Genomic DNA, 19,959 nt, shown 5'->3' with positions numbered 1-19,959 from the left:
TACACGTAAAATATTGTACGTAACATGTTCCAAACAATATACATCACACTGATGTGTATGTATTGTAAGTAACGTGTCTTCCCACTTTACACTCATTGTGCAAATATTACAGGAGCACGATTAGACGACGATTATTACCAGCGTGAAATATTTGAGCTCTTTTTTTCTCTTTGTTTTTGCTCGGATAGATTACAAAGACGTGTGTTTGTGTGTGACTAATACCTGACTGGATGAATCAAGTCACTCACTGAAATTGTTAACATGCCAAAAAACAAACTCTTTGGATTTAAATTGAGTCAAATGTTGATTTATCAATGATGTAACTTTTTAATAAAACACGAGCTGCCCGCAGTTAGCTGGGATCGGCTCCGGCGCGCCCGCGGTTCGTCAGATGGACGGATGGACGGATGGACCGGCAAATCTTGACACGCGTGCTGAGCGTCCCTGGCAACTGTCAATCAAACGTCCTGTGTTGTAAATGTGAACGTGGCGCCGCCTAGAGGCCACACGCGGAATGTTGCTTGTTGTTTGTCCATTGCAGCACCAGGATGTGAGCGCGCACACACGCACGCGCACATGCAGGACTGCAGCGGAAGGCCGCAAGTAGGCACGTCTTCTGGAGGACACAAAGGACGAGCGTGAAGGTGAGACAGCCGTCAACCAATCAGAAAGCAGCATCGTGGCGAATGAGCAAAGGTCAAGCAATGACAGCAGCGTGTCACACTGACGGAAGCATGTGCGCGCTTCCTGTTTGTGTTCAGTCAAAAGCTGCGCCGACTGGACGACGGCACACAAGAGCGCCTGACCGAAAACACGACAAGAACCCGGAGGACGCCGTCCGCAGGTTGTCAACGGGAGCACGGGAGCACGGGAGTACGGACGCCGGTGGCGAGGAACTTAACGTGTTTTTGTAGCAGGTTGCGAAGAGAAGTCTTCGGTTGATCGGAGGAGAGGATCCATGCAAGGTGCGTCTTCTCTTTCTTCTTCTTCATGTGTCACTCGTCCTCACGTGACCTGAAGACATCTCACTTTGTCTCGTCCTTGCAGAGGTCAGAGTTCAGCCGGCGGGCGAAGTACACGCGATGAAGCGAGGTGAGCGGCGGCCGCCGGACGGCGCGACCCACGGAGACGCGGGCGCGGCCTCAAAGGTTCTGTGCGGTTGCCTCTCGCAGCCGTGTACTCCGTGGAGATCAAAGTGGAGCGGGACCGGACCACGGGACAAACGCGCGTCCTCTCTTCGCAGACCAAGCTTCCTGTCGACTGCTCTCGTGGAGGGGTCAAAGTTTACGAGGATGAGCAGAAAGGTGACGTCGTCGGCCGGGCGTGGCCTAGTTGTACGGTTGAGTCGGCGTCATCGCGACGGTGGGCCGAATCGCGTGTCGAAAGCTGCGTCTCAAGCGCAAAAATGGCCTCTTCGCACCAATGACGCATTCACTGTGTATGTGCGTGATGACGGACCGCCGCGTCGCGCAAAGCGGGCGCCCGACATCGTGGCCCCACGTTGAAAAATGTTCAACTCTGGGGCGCCGTCGAATAGGATGGAGCGCTGCCGGCGGGAAAAGCGTCCACGCTATTCCCAGAAGGCCCCCGGCGACTACTTCCAAATACGGGCAGGCCAAGAAAACAAAGTGCAGTTTGAAAAGGCCTTTAGCGTCAACTTGCGAGTTAGCGAGGCAACAATCCAGCGAGTCGAGTCGAGTCAAGTCAGGACTTGGTTTGAAGCTGCAGTGCCTAACTTTTTTTCTTCAAGAGTCCTTTCCACCCGAGCGAGTATGAGAGGCAGTAGCAGCGATAGCTCGAACGGCGGCTCGATCGTCGGAAATGATGCAGCCCTCGTCTCACGTTTGTTACCAGCTAACTATTTATCTTACTTACTTATTCATCTAACTGTAACAGAAAAAAGTTTTGGCAAAATAATTACTGTACAAAAACAATCATTGCCACGAGTCACCTTGGCACATCTCTCCGAGGACCTTCAGTCGCCCAACAAGGCGCCTCACGTGAAAACGCAGCAATCATTTTCCGAAGATTCCATCTTCCCCCCGCCAGCTATTCTTCGAAACAGAATCAAAATGTTGTAGAATCACCTCCAAGGGGCAGCCTTGGCCATATTGAATCGGTGGCTGTGTCTCTCCGCGATACTCGCTCGATGAGGCCTCTGCACGCTGCCGCATCGCATCCCGGTAGCTCGACACGCTTCTTCCAAAAACAAAACAAAACGGCACGCTACCTAGAAAATCGTGATTTTCAAATGTGAACAGGCAACACTTGTCGAGTCAAAGTCCAAAATCCAAAGTTTTAGCTCAGCAAGTCTGAAGTTTTAAAGTTCACAAATGAAATGTGACTAGAGTCAAGTCATGTGACCGGAGTCCTCCGCCTGTGCCCCCTAGTGGTCCACGAGGTCAACGGCCAGGACGGCGTCCATCTGCTCAGCGCCGCCGAGGTGGACGAGCTCATCCTTCAAGCCGATCAGGCGGCCGTCACGGCGAGCGTAGATGAGGCGACCGAGTCACGCTCGGGCCTCGGATTCTTGGCGGCGAGCGCGTTCACCGGGCCCGAGGCCTCGCCCCGGGAGGAGGACGGCGCCCCCCGGGAGCCTGTCACCACGGTGTCTCCTGGGTACCGAAGCGTGCGGGACCGGGACGGCACCGGCGAGATCCTGACTCTGCGGGGCGGCACCGAGGCGGAGCCAGAGCCCGGGGCGGCGAAGGAACATGAGGCCGCGGCGACCCCGCCGACCGGCGCCCCGATGCCACAGACGGACAAGCGCGAGTCAGCGGGGGGCGCTGCCGTGACCGCGCCCAAGGAGAAAAAAGCCTGTAAGTGCTGCAGCGTCATGTGAACCTGCAGGGGGCGCCATATGCTTGCAAAAGAGAACAATCCAGCGGGCTCTCCTTTTCTTCTTCGGCTGCATGTTGGCTTTGCTTGGAGCCTGCGGTGGGCAAAATTTGACCCCGGTCGCATGCACTTGTCGGTTGGGGGGGAAATGGCGTGGGCACGCCATTCTCGAAATGCGCGCCAACCCTCTTCCATTGTCACCAGATTTGTTAGTTTTTCCTCAAATCAGCTACATGGAATTAATACAATTTGTAATGCATTTTTTAAATATAATTGTATGACATAGTTGACATTTTTACTTTGTATTTTTTGTTTCTACTCACTGAATACAAATGTCTGCTTTAACGCTCAAATGTGGTCCATGAGCATCAAAGTTTGCCCACCCCTGATAATTAGCATTAGCATTTCATCCATGTAAGCGCTACCCTAACCCAGAAACATAAAGTCGATATAAATCAAACATTGTCATATTATCATCCTCAAATATTAATTGAAAAAAGTTAGCATGTGTTCGGGTTTGAGTATGGAACTCATTTCCTGGACATGAACGCCATCACTTCCTGTTTATTGATTCGTGTAGCTGACACACACACACAGTACTGATACGCAAACTAATCAGATGTTGGCTTGAATAAATGTTGAGCCCATGGCGAGATATTATTCACCAAGAGGTGAAAGTTCAGCAAGGGCCGCTCAAGACCTGCTTTGAGAAGTTTGGTGTGGAAGAACACCTTCGCTTTTCGATGAATGAGAGAAGTGTTTGCAAAAATCCATTTCATTTGTACATTGCATCTTTTTTTAGTTTGTGTATTTTTCCTTTTTCAATGTCGAATTTGGATCCTATTGAATTTGGATCTTGTCTGTATTGTATTATTTATGAGTGATATTTTATGATGTTTATTTCCAAATGTTGTGCTCATGATACATGCAATTACTTCAATGTATTCATGTGAAAAAGAAGCCAATAAAAAAAGCCTAGCCCGTCTTCTACTGAAGGTGGTCGCGGACGACATACACCGAACGAAAGCAGACTACTAATAATATCACAACATGAAGCACATTACATGCTAGAAACATCGTCATCATCGTAATTTAGTCTGAAATGTGTTGGGGAAACAATATCGTTGCCTTGAGGATAATCGGCGATTCCGCCGATGTCGGTCGGCCGCTCTATTTTTCATGACTGATTTTAGATTTTTGAAATGTTTTTGATTAGAATTTGTTCACATTTGGCAGACTTGTCAACACAAGTCTCGTCTGTGGTGTCAAGTTTGCAAGACGGTTTTCGGGTCACCTTATGGGGTCTTTCAAACACATCCGTTTTCGGAAGCGCTTATCACTCACGAGTGTTGCTGCAAAATGTCTCCTTTAAAGTTCAACTTTGCGGTGTGAAAAGCAGGAGGCGTCAGAGGACAAAAAACGTTAGGAGGAGGAGGAGGAACATTTGTCGATCATTAACAGTAATCGTAAGAATCCTCGTCGGTCACGTGGTTTCGAGCTGGCATTGAAATGCTCGGGGAGGGGGAGTGGCCTCGGGCGGGAGGCGGAGCCTGAGGCCAGGAGAGACGGTGAAGTTTGCGTGGTCGTCACTCACTCGCTGACATTTTCTTCAACGAGCTGAAGCCCACTCAGGTAATTCTTCCATTTGCGATCGTCTTCATCTCAAATGTTAGCAATCGGTACGCTTGACCGGTCATAAGCGTTAGCATTAGTAGCAGCGACAGGCTACTGGCTTTGTGTTGAACCCTGACCTTGTGTCACTCGACGTCGGCGAGCTCCTCGTCACGTTATCAGCCGGCAGCATAGGGGCGGGGCTACTGCGCTCCGCTTATCTACTGGACTGCACATGTAGGCTAAAGCTAACGCTTGCGTCTGAAGTAGACGCCAAAAGAGAACGAAAATGTCGTCGGGACCCGACACTTTGTGCCCATTTGTTAGCATGCTTCTTGTGACACATTCGAAGAGGACGCCGTCTGTTGCCTCATTTTCCTTCTGTTGCCGTCTCCTCTGCTGTTACCATAGTAACTTCTCCTCGGTCGTCACAATAGTAACTTTTCATCTGTTGTCACCATAGTAACGTCTCCTCTGTTGTCATCCTAGTAACATCTCCTTTCCTGTTGCCGCAGTAACACCACTTATCACTATAGTAACACGTCACCGTAGTAACTTCTCATCGGTTGTCGCCATAGTAACATCGCCTCTGCTGTTACTATAGTAACTCCTCTGTTGTCATCATAGTGACGACGACGCTTCTGCTGTTGCCATAGTAACCTTCATCCTGTCATCGGCCTAGTCACGCCCCCTCGCTGATGACTGTCAGGATTTTGTGACTTTGCATCGTTTCCCTTCACGCACTTTCCTGTGCTCAACATCGCCCCTGCTGCTGCCATGGACAACATTCCCAGAAGGTGGGTGCTGAAGCCTCTGCTCCCCCCGCTGCATCTCTCTGACCTACGTCGCACGACGGGTCCGAGCAGAGGTGAAGATGACGTGTTGTCCCCTGATGGCCTGGCGGTCCAGCCCCGCCAGGTCACCGTCTCACGGGATGGGGGTGACAGCGGCGACGAGTGGTATCCCGGCAGTCCCGGCAGCAGCTCGGGATCTCGCAGCGGCTTCTACTCGTTCGTGGAGGACCCAGGAAGTCCGGAAGCAGAGCTGAATGAAGCATGGATGGTAAGCCCTCAGCGGCAGGTTCATCTCACCACCCTGATGGAGGACAAGGCCTTTAAAGTGCAGACGTACACCAGTGGCAAGAAACCAGAGACTTTGTTTACAGTCTCAGAGTCACAGTACAAATTCCAACCAGAAAACCACTGCCAAGTATTTGGGGAGGAAGAAGAGAAGCAACTGAGGAAGGAAATCATCCAAAAGCAAGCCCCAAAGAAGAAGTCAACTTTCAAACTAAGTGACCAAGTGAGTGTGCTGGAGAAGCTGGATTGGAGTCAGCCTACAAGTATGCTGACAAAAGGTTCCGGTTTAAGCTCCAGTCCCGTCAGACTAGAACCCTCTTTCCCCGTAGACGCTGGGACGATTGACAGGGCTCAGATTGACTTCAGTGCAGCTCGGCAGCAGTTCCTGGAGCTGGAGCGGGACAAGCGGAATTTCCTTGTCAACCCTTGGAGGTCACGTGTGTCCAGTAAGATGGAGAAAGAGGACACAACATGCTCTGAATCTGGTGAAGATAAAACCTCAACTGGGACTGAGCAGAAGTCAAGCGTGAGGGGAATACTGAATGACCCAGGTTTGTTGGTTGTGGAGGACTTGTGCGGTGGGTCCATCAGTGACAAAGATGTGTTTGACGACAGCAGTGTCCAAACAACTAGGAAAGAGAAGTCTGATGTTCACAATGAAACCCCGATTGAGAAAGAGATCCGCTTAGTTCAAGAACGTGAGGAAAACCTCAGACGCTTACGAGGCCTTAAGCACAGTGACGGACTCTCAGAGATGGTGAAGATTCACACCAAGCGGGTGCAGTCACCGCTAATATCTCACAAGGCCAAAGAGAAGAACCATGTGAGCTTCATCATTCAGCAAGAAAGCCACAAAGAGAAGGTCGATCAGCAGAGTCCAGAAACACCAAAGGAGCTTTTAGACACAAAGAGACAGTTCCAGGAAGACCTACAGGACCAGGAGGTCTTTTTGTCCCATTGCTGTCCTCATAGACACGCTGAGGAAACCTCCTCCTCCTTGTCCATGATATTGCCCGTGTCTCCTCAGCATGTCCCGTCATGGACCAGAACTCTTTCTTGGAGAGCCAACCAGGAGTCCACCGGCCTGCAGTGCGGGAAAACCAGTGTCCCAGATTTCATCGAGAAGGAGATCGAAGAGACTTTGCTACGAGAGCAGGAGCTTCAGGAGTCCAGACAGTCTAGAGAGTCCTTGGAGTCCAGACAGTCCAGGGAATCTAGAGAGTCCAGCGACTCCAGACTGTCCAGAGAGTCTAGAGCGTTTGGAGAGTCCAGAGGGTTCAGGGAGTCCAGCCTCCTCTCTCCCGCTCCTTTAGTGGAGCAGGCATCGAAGATGGCCGTCAAGCAGTTGGACCCCACAGAAAACGCAGGTGTGTACCAAAGTCTTCTGTTTTTCATGCATTCCTCCATTACAAACACAAACACTTCCACCATGCACCACATGACCATTAGATGTCAATAAGCGTCACAACATCACTGATCGCGAGCTGTTGAGCTTTAGTAATCTGGCTGGAGTCGCCGCCGTCATAAAGTGCAAACAATCAGTAACCAAATGAGAGACGGGCCAAAGTCCTCGCGGAACCAGCTCCTCTTTTGACTAATCAATAACCTAGCTAAAGATGTCACAGAATACTGATCACGTTACGTTATCGATAATCCTCACACGTGGTCTCGCATCCCGCCAAAGGCCTGACGGGGACGCCGCCGAGGGACTTCGAGGAGCGACGAGCGCGACAGAGGATGGACGACACCCCCGTGAGTCCAAGTTCAAAGGTCAGCATGGAGAACATTCTCTAGCACGCCGCTCACGTCCTTCCCGTTTGTCTTTTAGTACGCCGGAATCCAGACCATCGATGACATCAACAACCAGGTTACGAGTAATCCTTCCAACAATTCATCTATCCGTGTCTTTTTTCTTCCAAAAATGGGAACGAAGGCATGACGGCTAGCAGAGGCTAAACGCTCATGTTTCTACAAATCCCCAACTGAACACCCTTGCGTTCTTCCCTGTGAGGGTTAGCTGTAGCCTACAAGTCAGCGGTTGCAACAGTAGATATCGATTGGCTGGCCAACTAGGAAGTCAAATGCAGGCGCACACTCTTTGAAAAGAAGGGCACCCAGTCTTTAGGCCAAAGGCACGTATATGAAGTTGTCCCAAAGTCCTTTGTGCACTGCTCTAGCCAGCCCAAGACGAGGGCACAAACATCTACTCGACTAGGATGCTCTGGGTCAGATTCCAGCAGGCGGTGTACGGATTGGAGAAAGCCTCAACTACCACACACATCCATCAGCTTCCAGCACACTGTTGCATCGGTCTTCCGGTCTGTGGGCTCTGCCTCGGGAGTCAAGGCCTCTGGTAATGACCATAGTAACGAGACTCCATCTCGTTTGCTGGTTTATAGAGGCACAGCCGCTATTGGCCAGTTGTGGCCAACCTGCATCTGCGCCGGACTGGCTGTTGCACCTGTCAGTCCATGTGTGTCTTCAGTGTGTGAAAAGTTGTCAGTCTCTATATGTAGCACGTGATTGACTTGCAACCCTGACAAAAAAAAAAAGGCTCATAAAGCCCTGTCGCGTATGAATGGATGGCTTGATATGAATCATTCATGTGGAGAAGTCTTTGTCATCGTTTATTGTCAAAATGCGTTTGCAGGTTGTGGAATCAACTCGAGTTATTCGACATAAAAACCAACGCGCACTCCGCTGGGAGGCGGGTGTCTTTGCCAACCAGCTGGACCAGAAGGAACACATCGGCCACCGCGTCCAGATCCAGATCCAGAACCAGAACCTAGACCACCTAGATCAACTACTGCATTGTGGTGAAATGTAGGATTGCGCGAGGAGCGGCCTCATCAAGGGCCACGACAGGCCTTGTGTGGAGGAGGCCGTTATTTGATGATGAGGATGAAGATGGCAGTGATGACAATGATGATGAAGAAGTTCAACATGAATGCTGATCCGTTCATGCTATTCTAAAAGGCACGTATGCTCCTGCTCTCTGTTTCACGGTGCTTGGGCTGCCGGAAATAAAGCGAGCGTGTGCGCGCGTGCACCGAAGCTACCAACCTCCATCAACATTTGCGTCAATACGGCATGACGAGTCTCAAACGCAAGGCGGCGTCTCTGCTTTAGACATGCGACACTTCAAAATTGAATTGGCTGTGACAAGACAAATACGAAAAGAATCATTTCAACTGTAAAGACATTTTATTTGTCATGCAGCCTTTGTTTACATTCCAAGTTTTTGACATTGAAAGTTTGTTAGTAGCACGTCTGCCTCCCAGCTCAGCGCTTGAGGTTTCCGTTCTGCCCTCAGGCCTTCCGGTGTCTAGTTAGCGTGTTTTGAGCATATTCTTCACAAGCTCAAGTGGCTTTTTCCTCACGCATTCCAAAAACTGAAGAATCAATTGTTCACAGGTCTGACTTCTTGGGAACCTGACCAGTAGGGAGGGGTTGTCGCACTCTGCAAAGACATTTAGAGCAAGACGTCAACTCGTCTCTAATCGTGCGTTTGCCTTGAGAGGCCGGCAGCAAGAGACGAAAGGCGTCCGTCGCCTCAACTTATTCCAATTGGCTGCGTAGCTAAGCGAGGGAGAAAGATTCCAGGAGGACTTGGAACCCTTTTTTCGGCTCACGGAGAGCGGCCAATCGTCCCAGCACGCTTGGAGGGTCTCCGTAACGATTTGCTGCAAATTTCCACCGCGCACCACTGGCACTACTGTGGTGGCTCCGGAACGAGAGGATTTTTTTTCTGCCCGTCCACGCTCTTGGTTCTGATGTGTTCCTTCTGCGTAAATTGGGCCTATGAGCTGTCCATTGGCGAGGAATATTGATTATTTCAAAGCATTCCCTCCGCCTTTGATTTGGGGAAATTTTAGTACTGTACAGAAAAGGTATCAATCACGTCATCAGCGACGAGTTGACGACTTTCATCACATTAGTGTGGACTTAAAAAGAAAAAGTTGTGCAACCCCGACACTGGAAAACAAACAAGTAAAAACCTTGAAAACAGGACAGTTTGTCCCCAAAATAAGAGACAAAATCTGTCAGTCAGATGCATTTTCTGTAGCGCTTCTCCACACAACGGGTCGCGGGTGTGCTGCCACCCATCCCAGCTATCTTCGGGCGAGAGGATTGGTCACCAGTCAATCGCAGGGCACATAGAAACAAACGACCATTCGCACTCACATTCACACCTTCGGGCAATTTAGAGTCTTCAATTCAATCGACCTCGCCCTGTTTTTGGGACGTGGGAAGAAAGCGGAGCGCCCGGAGAAAAGCCACGCAGGCACGGGGAGAACACGCAAACTCCACACGGGCGGGGCCGGGATTTGAACCCGCAACCTCAGAACTGTAGGGCACATGTGCAGATGTCTTCAGTAGGAATAAGGTAAGATTTGGCTTTTTTTGCAGCGTATCGACCCGTCGGTTGTTTGTCTGTACGCACCCCGATAGCGACTGGCGACCAGCTTCTCGCACGAAGTCAGCCGGCATAGGCTCCGGCCGACCTTGCGAGCGAAGAGAGGCGCTGTGGAAAATACAACGGACGGAAGTTTGTTGCGTTCTGGCGTCATCGTGCGGCTATTGCTCGCCTTTGATTTGGCGGAGGGCTCCAACTGGTTCGTAGCTGAGGCAACATCGTCGGTTAGCCACCGAGTGACGCTGACTGGCTAAAGTTGGGAATTCTTTTTGATGCGCTACTTCCTGTATTTGCCTCCTCGCCCACTGTAGCTCCGCCCCTTCCTGACATCCATCCATCCATCCATTTTCTGAGCCGCTTCTCCTCACTAGGGTCGCGGGCATGCTGGAGCCTATCCCAGCTGTCACCGGGCAGGAGGCGGGGTACACCCTGAACTGGTTGCCAGCCAATCGCAGGGCACATAGAAACTAACAACCATTCGCACTCACAGTCATGCCTATGGGCAATTTAGAGTCTCCAATTAATGCATGATTTTGGGATGTGGGAGGAAACCGGAGTACCCGGAGAAAACCCACGCAGGCACGGGGAGAACATGCAAACTCCACACAGGCGGGGACGGGGATTGAACCCCGCACCTCAGAACTGTGAGGCTGACGCTCTAACCAGTCGCCCACCGTGCCGCCCCCTTCCTGACATTCATTTTGTTTTCTTTTGTCTCACTATGGCAACAAATTTGTCACACAAACAATGATTTACCTCCACCAATCGGACAACAGCGCACGCACACTCATGCTTAGCATCACCATAGCAACTGAGCACAGACACGTATACATAGACGCCGTAGTGGATGTGGCCGATGGGCCCGTTCGCTCATGCACGTCCACGGACTGAACTTCAGAAAGTGCCTCTCATTCCTCCTCTTTTAATCTGATGATTCGAAATGTTGAGGGTAGGGTTAACCACCAATAAGTACTCATATGAGTGTTTAGAGCGACTCATTTATGTAACACTGCAGTTACTGTAATGATACGGTGAAATGTAACGAACTAGATCCTGAATTGCAGATGTGACATGAGGGCTTTCTGAATAAAGAACACATGTTTATATTTACCAGATTTTGATAGATTGTTTTTATATTCAGTGACTGATAATGGAGATAACGAGGAACGTTGACAACTTTGTCTTCATTGTCCGTCCAGAGCATGAGCTGCAAAATCAGCCGATTGCGTGATCGAAACGACGCTCGGCCTGTCTGTTATTGCCATCGACTTTGTATGCAAAGCATATGTGAGTGTATTTGATGTATTCTAAATCATCATTGTTGCGAAAAGCCACGGTTCAGTCTTAGTCGCGTGAGATCTGGCTTTGAGTGTAAAACGGTTGCGACGTGAACGACGACTGCTCTCATCTCATCTGCGATCGCTCCACTCTTCCACATCCAATATGGCGGCGAGGTCGCCGTGATTCAGCACTCAATATTGCGTCTACGCACGGATGTCTATGGTTAGCACCATGAATCAGCGTGAGGTCTTCACCAGCCCCACCCACTGCTCAACAAAGTGACGAATAAGAATCAACTGATGAATTGTTGCGACTGCATTACAATTACAGGCACGCCTGCCTCCAAATTGGAGGCTTTTTCAAAATAGGTCACTGGACTAATCCTTCATTCTGCGCCTTTGGAAACTGTTGAAGTGATTCTCCTCATTAGTCAGGTGAGCATCTCGCTCCAGAAGAACCAGGGCCGTCTTGCGTCTCGTTGCCATTTCCTTGCGCTGCGTGTCCGTCAGCACCTCGAATTGCATCTGAGGCGGCGGGTGCATCGGGTGCGCCGGTTCAGAAGCGCCGCCGGCGGACCGCCGCGGCCGGAAACTGCTGCCGCAGGCGGCAGAATCTCCTCGCTGGTGGCTGTTCAAGTCATACGCGTCACGGGGGTCGGCCCCGGCCAACTCCCAGGGACTCAGGGGGGTTTGGGCCAGAGGATGGTGAGAGGCGTGGGCGTCCACGGTGAGGATCGCGTCGCGCTGCTTCTCGCTGGCCGGCCGGTAGCGCAGAGAGGGCGGGGCGGAGGAGCTTCCGGAACAGGCGGAGGCGCTTTCTGACAGTTTTTCACCCGAGGACAGGGACGCCAGGAGGCCTTGCTGCTTGGACACGGCGACCACCTGAACCAGTCGCGGCTGGTTGGTCTTCTCTCGAATGGCCAACCACTTGGCACGGGCCAAGGTGCTCTTCGGTGAAACAGGAGGCGGTCCCGCTTCGGGGATCTGAGGCGGTCTAGGCGTCACCACGGCTTTGGCACCTCCCGGAGGAGGAGTCGGGTTACGACTGGAAGCGGGCTTGCCAGACCACACTTGGCAGACGAGGACAGGTGAGCTTCGGTCGTCCCTAGCCGCCTCTGAGCTGTCGTCGCTGTTCTCGCCCACTGCGCTCTGGGCCCGCATTTCCACAGACTTCTGCTTCCATTCTGACAACAGGCGGTGCGATGAGACCGGGTCCGTCGGGACGTGGACCGTCTTCAGACGCCGCTGGACAGGCTGGACCGGAGCCGGCGTTCCGTCACTGACATTGATGCTGGTCCGTGGCAAAGTATTGCTGAAGGTCAGCATCGTCTCCTTGGCCATGGGACTCCGCGGCACCATCAGCTCAACATCTACGCTGGCCCTCTTCAGGCTCCCCATGGACGCGACCTCCCTCTGAAGGGGCCCCATGCCGTCCAAGCGCTCCAGGGGTCCCGGGGTCGCCACTATCTCGTCATTGCTCTCAGAGGCAGAGGCGGGGCCCTTGTTATAGACCGACTCGTGCCCTCGCTCGGTCAGTGCTCGCAAAGGGTCGTCCAGGGTGGGCGGAAGAGGCGGGGCTAGAGTGATGTCAGAAGACTTGAAGTTGGCCACTGCGTGAAAAGCCTGCAGGAGAATCGGCAGCTTCAAAAATGCAGCATACGTGGTTGTCTTGGTAACAAAATCCCAGGTCGATCTCACGGTGAGCAGCTAAAAACGTGTTGAACTCACCAGGTAGGCGGCGATGAAGGCTCCGATCAGGAAGCCCACGTAAATGTCGACGGGGTGGCTGCGATGCTGCGTGATCTGAGTCAGGCCGGTCAGCGCGGCGGCTATGGCGAACAAGAACACCAAGACGGGCTTCAGCAGCTTGGTGCTGTCTGAGATGGTGGAATTGAAATACATCTGCCGTGGAGGGGACACACAGAACAGTTAGCTTCTTCTGACTTGACTTGACTTGGCTTGGCTTGGCCAGCATGCTAACGCTTGTTAGCGATGATGACAATGTCGCTAGTCGCTGCTTAATTGTCTGTGGTTCCTCTTTCAGGATCTGTTTTTATTTATGTTTTGGTTTCTCTTGTATTTGCCTATATGTGTTGTTGGTGGAATGCAGCTTTGGTGGTCGCTGAAGCAAAAACTCGGGCATGGGAGGAGTTCGGTGAGGCCATGGAGAAAGACTTCCGGACGGCTTCGAGGAAATTCTGGTCCACCATCCGGCGTCTCAGGAAGGGAAAGCCGTGCGCCATCAACACTGTGTATAGCGGGGACGGGGCGCGGCTGACCTCGACTCGGGACGTTGTGAGCCGGTGGGGAGGATACTTCGAAGACCTCCTCAATTCCACCGACACGCCTTCCCATGAGGAAGCAGAGTCTGGGTTCTCCGAGGCGGGCTCTCCTATCTCTGGGTTCGAGGTCACCGAGGTGGTTCAAAAGCTCCTCGGTGGCAAGGCCCCGGGGGTGGATGAGATTCGCCCGGAGTTCCTCAAGGCTCTGGATGTTGTAGGGCTGTCCTGATTGACACGCCACTGCAACATCGCGTGGACATCGGGGACAGTGCCTCTGGATTGGCAGACCTTTTAAGAAGGGGGACCGGAGGGTGTGTTCCGACTACAGGGGGATCACACTCCTCTGCCTCCCTTACCTGCACCCGTCTTGTCAGCCCATCACAGCTGGTGACGTTGTCCACGCGCCTCATCGTCTTATCAAGCTCTTTGGATTTCCTTCCCGGTTTGTGTTCAGCCCGTCCTATGTGGCGTGCCCTCATTCAACTCTCGTCTGTGGTGATGAGCCAATCCCCCGTGTTTCAAGTATTTTTCTTTTTAACTCGGATGATGATATTCTGTTTGATCCTGACGACCATTACCTCTGTTTACCCCCAATATATTAACTGGGTTTTCCTTTACATTTCATACAAATAGAAGCATACACAATGCCGACATTTAACCAATACATTTTATAGAGTAGATAAAAATGTTCAATCGATAGGGATGGGTGCCTTTCACATTTCAACCGATACCGGTACGCATCAGTACCAATTTTCGGTATGGCGACATACCAATGTCCAAAAACTTACGGAAACGTAGACCGCGGCGAAAGCAGACAGAGTCGCGTGCTGCGACGGGAAGGTTTTCCTGTCCAGGGAGAAAAGAGGAAGACGAATCAGTGACGAGGTGTCGGCTGACGGAAACGTTGCAGTGGAAAAACACGCGGCGTTAGCGGCGCACCTGGCGGCCGCGATCGCGTGCCGGTCGTGTCCGGAGCAGATGTCTTTGGTGACGTAGGCGTCGGCGTCGCAGGAGACGCGGCTGTAGTCGGGCTTACACACGGTGAGGAAGAACGGCGCGTGGTAACCCGTCGACAGCTGGATGACGTCAGTGACCAGCGCCGTCGCACAGAGACCGAACACGTGCACGCCTGATAGCACGGAGGGAGAGCGGGTGGGTCAGGTGGAGCACACGACTGGATCAGGGCGGATCAGGGGGCAGCCAGCGCGAGCAACAAAAGTCTCTATAGCCTCCGATACGTTGGATTATTGATCATTCGTTGTTGAATTTCCCTTGGAGGGATTAGAAGGACGAAATTAGAAATAAAATATTAGTCTGAGAGGGAACCGGGGTCGATTGACACAAAATTCCGAGTGATAACGCATGAAGAGCATGGAGATCTCAAATAGCGAACAGCACGAAATTGCGTGTTCACTTCCGCTTCACAGATCGTGTACGCTGGCTGATGGCAACGGGGCTCAAAGAGGTGGAGAGCGCCGTATTTAAAAGAGGCTTTTGCGCTTCGGGTAGCTCTGACGGTTTCTTTAGGAGGGCACCGCAAGCGCAAAATGAAGCCGAAAATGATAGAATTGCAAGTGTAGCGGAAGAGGCAAACAAACCGATTACCGATCTCCGGAAAGGTTATCGCACGTGCTGATGATTTCGGGGGAATCCAGCAAGCGCGTAAAATCCGTGCTTTTTAACTTCATTCGTGATATCGACGAATGGATTTCTATTCCTACGATCTAATCGGATCGATCTGTCCTTGGCTAGTTAGCCTTCCGGACGAAAACATTGATTTGAATCGTTTCAAAAGCTAATCAATCGATCGTATCGCGACTAGGAAATAATGCATTGAATCTCCACACGACAGACGCGGGTGTGCAAAGGCTTTAGTTTAAAAAACTCTAAATGGACTACCTTAATCAAACATGAAATGTTTTTCACGTTACTCTACTCTGTTGACCGTTAATTGCTCTTGGGGGCCCCTAGTGGTCGCAAGGCCCAAAGCAGGTGCTTAGTTGACTTGCGCCTCTGAGCAGGTACTGCAGGTGTACGGAGGCCAGTCCTTGTGCGGCACGTGGTCATACCCACGAAGCGGACGGTCCTCCTCAAGAAGGAGTTGAAGTTGCAGCCTCCCGCGTTGATGCTGCCTTCCGCTCGCCGTCCTTTGATTCGGGACTGCAGGAAGTAAAGGAAAGCTTCCGCCGACATGATCTGCCGCCACACACAATCACAACGGAACGGGTCAGGGAAGGAGAAGGCCGCGGTCGGTCGCTCACCGCGGGGACGCGGCCGAGGGTACCGAGGCGGCCGGGCCGGCGAACGCCAGGCTGAGCAGCATGAGCAGCGGAATCATTTCGTCCCCTCCGTCCACGTAGGGTTTGCTGAGATCGCGGTCGTGACAGCGAAAGCCCACTCGCGGAGGCCGCACCACGTCCGTCAACTCCAGGAAGTACAGCGACACCATGGACGACGCCACGATGGGGAGCTGCACGACAACTCACGTTAACCGGGTGCGTTCGCGTGCGTGCGTGCGTGCGTGCGTGCGTGGGTACCTCGACAAAGTAGAAACATGGCAACAGAGTGAGACTGTCCTTGGACCATTTTTTTTTCATCTTGTCTGACGGCGAACTCATCATCATCCTGGAACACACGATACGCATGCAAGCGTGACATATTGGACATGACACTCCCGACATGAAGCACGCGAGACACTCGTGTCGGCCGGCCAGTAGAGGGAGCTTGGGCGCCGCACCGCGACTCACCAAGCAGACGTGGGGGCAAAAAATCCATCCATTTTCTCAACTGCTTCTCCTCACGTGGGTCGCTGGCTATCCCAGCTGACTCTGGGTGCGAGAGGCGGGGTACGCCCACAACCAACCAATCGCAGGGCACATAGAAACAAACGAGCATTCGTGCACGCATTCACACCTGAGGGCAATTTAGAGTCTTCAGTTAACCTAGCATGCATGTTTTGGGGATGCGGGAGGAAACCGGAGTACCCGGAGAAAAGCCACGCAGGCACGGGGAGAACATGCAAACTACACACAGCCGAGGTCGGATTTCCACCCGCAAACGTGCTCACCGAGAAAAAATCAAATCAAATAATCATAAAATAACAATTTCAATACCTAGGTTTTTGGATGAGCAGGGTTAATATGGTATTGTTAATGATGACACAAGTTGCATCTTTGATCTCTGTTGTCTGATTTGTGACATGTTTCCACCTTTGGGTGCAAACATCTTGACCCACCGACTTTTAATACCAGAAACAGGAGCCTTTGATTTCCCGTGCACAATTTGTGCAACCGGGTCATACGCACATATTTGTGCGTATACGTGTGTGTGTGGAGAAGGCGTTCGACCGTGTCCCTCGGGGAGTCGTGTGGAGGGTGCTTCTGGAGCATGGGGTACCGAACCCCCTGATACGGGCTGTTCGGTCCCTGCACGACCGGAGTCAGAGTTTGGTCCGCATATCCGGCGGTAAGTCGGACTCGTTTCCGGTGAGGGTCGGACTCCGCCGAGGCTGCCCTTTGTCACCGATTCTGTTCATAACCTTTATGGACAGAATTTCAATGCGCAGCCGAGTCGTAGAGGGGGTCCGGTTTGGTGGCCTCGGTATTGCATCTCTGCTTTTTGCAGACGACGTGCTTCTGTTGGCTACATCGAGCCGTGATCTGCAACTCTCGCTGCAGCGGTTCGCAGCCGAGTGCGAAGCGGCCGGGATGAGAATCGGCACCTCCAAATCTGAGACCGCGGTCCTCGGTCGGAAAAGGGTGGCGTGCCCTATCCGTGTCGGGGATGAGATCCTGCCCCAAGGGGAGGAGTTCAAGTACCTCGGGGTCTTGTTCACGAGTGAGGGAAGAACGGAACGGGAGATCGACAGGCGGATCGGTGCGGCGTCCGCAGTGATGCGGACTTTGTATCGGTCCGTTGCGGTAAAGGGGGAGCTAAGCCCAAAGGCGAAGCTCTCGATTTACCGGTCGATCTACGTTCCTACCCTCACCTAGGGTCACGAGCTGCGGGTCGGGACCGAAAGAAGAAGATCCCGGATCAACCCAAGCGGCTGAATGCGCGAACGGTTGTTTGGTTTAAATGTGTGTTTGAAGACACAATAAAACAATTTAAAGCAACAACAACAACAACAAATAATGTCAAATGTTTTTGAATAGGCATCGTCGCCCAGAGTCAGCTTGGATGGGCTCCAGCACGCCCACAACCCGAGCGAGGATAAGCGCTACGGAAGATGAAGGAAAATGAATGAATTTCTATATCGCGGATTTAACCCTTCGCGATGGAGGGGGTTTGCTGTAGCCCGCCTCTCGCCCAAAGTCAGCTGAGATCGGTGAAGGGAAGAGGTATGGCAAAATGCATGGATAATATATATATTGATTTATACTGCATATACAATACAGTACATAGACGTAGACACACGTATATAACCCCCGCCCGAGAACACTCCATCATGCCGTATACACGTATTGCACACAGACACACACACAACAGATACACACATATTAATGCATTCACGCCACACACGAGACACGCACACATTGGAAGTTAAACGTGCACGGCAGAGGGGGCGTGGCCCACCGCCCAAGCTAATTACTTTTGCAAATTTCAACCGTGTGTCATCAAAAATAAATGTGCTCTTTTAAGAGAAATCATTTTCTCATTGAGCACGGTGTCATAAGCACACGCGGGCGCGCATGGTGCAGTGAGAATGAGAATGCAGTGAAAAGCCCATCACGCACGCGCCTCACCTGATCAGATGTTGGACTGTCACCTTGAACACAAAAACGCAAGACGACAAAAGGAGAGAAGGGAGAGCTCACCTGGCTTCCGTCTTGTCCGCAGTCTTTGCGAAAATGAAGACGCACGCTCCCGCGCGCTGCGGCGTCAAATGTGCGCGTGCGCGAAAGGCGTGTGCGAATTCTGTGCGTGCGTGTTTGACATTCATGTGCTAGATGTCCAGGTAAGAGTTGAAAATCGTGACGTCACAGACGACAAAATCCAAATTGAAAAAAAAAAAAATTCCTTTGACATAACAGAGTTGAAGAAAAGACAAATAGATTTAGTGTGAGTCCAAATGTGTCCGATTGAAAGACAACAATCAGGTGCACACATGGCCACTAGGTTGCGCTCAAGCACCTGCATGAAAAAGGGCCTTTTGCTGCAGCCCAGTGGCGTCACTAACCCTATTTTAGGGGGTTGAAGCGACGTTCCATTAGCCCCCCCCTTGACAATTTCATGATGGGGATTGAAGTTCAATCAGCACCCCCCTCAACCAGAAAATCTGCGGGGGGGGGTAAGGGTACATGTGTTGAGTTCTGGTTGTTGGTGTCTATAAATCCATTTTTTCATCTTTGCAATATCGCCACGATAGGCCCACCCTATCCGCTGGTGCCCACGCATTATAGCTACGTCTTGCCTCAGACTATCGTAGCAAGCTGCTTTCTGGCCTTCCCACATCTCGGACTAAAAGCTTGCAGTTCGCGCAAAACGCTGCAGCAAGACTGTTACCCCTTTTTGGCCAACTTGCAGTGGGTCCTGGTCCACTTGAGATGTATTACACGGGTGAGCACCCTCTTATCTCGCTGACTTAGTTGTACTATACGTTCCCTCCCGAAACCTACGCTTGCAAAACGCTGGTCTTTCGGTGACTCGGAGAGCCAGAAAGAAGTCCGCAGGCTCTTGAGCATTTTCTAATTGGCAGTGGTCTCTGGTGGTCTCTGGTATGGGCCAGCCTAACCTTACCTAACCCTCTTTAAATGGACTCTAATGCCATCTTAATGAACATTGTACAGCATCTTGACATGGAAATTGACATTGTACAGCACCAGCCTATGTGCTAAACGTTGCCCACTCGACATCCCTTCTCAAGTTTTCTTGAGTTTTCCTTGGCCGAATTGCAGGGTTACATTAGGGGACCTCGTCAATCATTGCCCGTGAATCCCTTTTGAGAGTCTTTTGTGATTAAGGGTGGAACAAATAAACTTGCCGTGCCCTGCGACGCAGCGGTGACCGGGATAGCCTCCAGCACCCTGCGACCCTGAACAGGAGAAGCGGTATTGAGAACTGATGGAGAATTTGAGTCCTTGTGAGTATTGTACATAAGCTTGCCACCGGCCCCCTAAAACAAATCATTTTGAGCGTGGGTGAGTTGACGTTTTATATCCACTGTAGCCTCCCTTCACCTCATGTTAATAATGATATCATTCATTTTTTCTTACAATGAAACATTTTGGCAATGGGTACCGTTTTTGGCTGGAGAACCTGTCCCCAAAAATGTGTGTGCACGTGCCTGCCAGACAATAAGGTGAAAGTATCGGGTGGGAAAAAAGCCGTGCGCATCATTTGAGTCCTGTTTCAATACATTTGAATGCACTTGTGGCCATTTTGTGTGGAAAAAGACAAAAAGCACGCTTTCCTCTCGAGTCCTGCTTCAATACGTTTGAGTGACAGCTGGC

At 51.6% G+C, this 19,959-nt stretch overlaps 3 protein-coding genes across 6 annotated transcripts; 2 read left to right on the top strand and 1 right to left on the bottom strand.

The window, feature by feature from the left end:
- Nucleotides 1–483: 483 nt before the first annotated feature.
- Nucleotides 484–3,823, top strand: palm1a (paralemmin 1a). 4 transcript variants are annotated; one of them, XM_061778603.1, is made up of 6 exons: nucleotides 484–644; nucleotides 762–844; nucleotides 918–965; nucleotides 1,048–1,092; nucleotides 1,173–1,304; nucleotides 2,391–3,823. In XM_061778603.1, the coding sequence occupies exons 3-6, from the start codon at nucleotides 959–961 to the stop codon at nucleotides 2,840–2,842; spliced, it is 636 nt and encodes a 211-aa protein (XP_061634587.1). In that variant the 5' UTR covers nucleotides 484–644; nucleotides 762–844; nucleotides 918–958; the 3' UTR covers nucleotides 2,843–3,823. The 4 variants fall into 4 exon arrangements, with proteins under 4 accessions (XP_061634587.1, XP_061634588.1, XP_061634590.1 ...); XM_061778604.1 differs by having other exon boundaries at nucleotides 915–965; XM_061778606.1 differs by having other exon boundaries at nucleotides 762–854; nucleotides 919–965.
- Nucleotides 3,824–4,342: 519 nt separating this feature from the next.
- Nucleotides 4,343–11,055, top strand: misp (mitotic spindle positioning). The gene is made up of 5 exons (XM_061778550.1): nucleotides 4,343–4,470; nucleotides 5,077–6,895; nucleotides 7,213–7,280; nucleotides 7,357–7,395; nucleotides 8,179–11,055. Exons 2-5 carry the CDS (start codon nucleotides 5,227–5,229, stop codon nucleotides 8,353–8,355), a joined length of 1,953 nt encoding a protein of 650 aa, XP_061634534.1. The 5' UTR covers nucleotides 4,343–4,470; nucleotides 5,077–5,226; the 3' UTR covers nucleotides 8,356–11,055.
- Nucleotides 11,056–11,123: 68 nt separating this feature from the next.
- On the bottom strand, nucleotides 11,124–19,887 carry plppr3b (phospholipid phosphatase related 3b). The gene is made up of 8 exons (XM_061778549.1): nucleotides 18,325–19,887; nucleotides 16,045–16,132; nucleotides 15,792–15,977; nucleotides 15,577–15,703; nucleotides 14,447–14,636; nucleotides 14,296–14,353; nucleotides 12,954–13,127; nucleotides 11,124–12,848 (listed from the first exon to the last, which is right to left on the bottom strand). The coding sequence occupies exons 1-8, from the start codon at nucleotides 18,447–18,449 to the stop codon at nucleotides 11,604–11,606; spliced, it is 2,193 nt and encodes a 730-aa protein (XP_061634533.1). The 5' UTR covers nucleotides 18,450–19,887; the 3' UTR covers nucleotides 11,124–11,603.
- Nucleotides 19,888–19,959: the final 72 nt, after the last annotated feature.

Source organism: Phyllopteryx taeniolatus, chromosome 7 (assembly GCF_024500385.1).
Source record: "Phyllopteryx taeniolatus isolate TA_2022b chromosome 7, UOR_Ptae_1.2, whole genome shotgun sequence".
In the NCBI taxonomy this organism is placed as follows: domain Eukaryota; kingdom Metazoa; phylum Chordata; class Actinopteri; order Syngnathiformes; family Syngnathidae; genus Phyllopteryx; species Phyllopteryx taeniolatus.
Note: the sequence above shows the minus strand (reverse complement) of the source record. Positions and strands in the feature narration are given on the sequence as shown.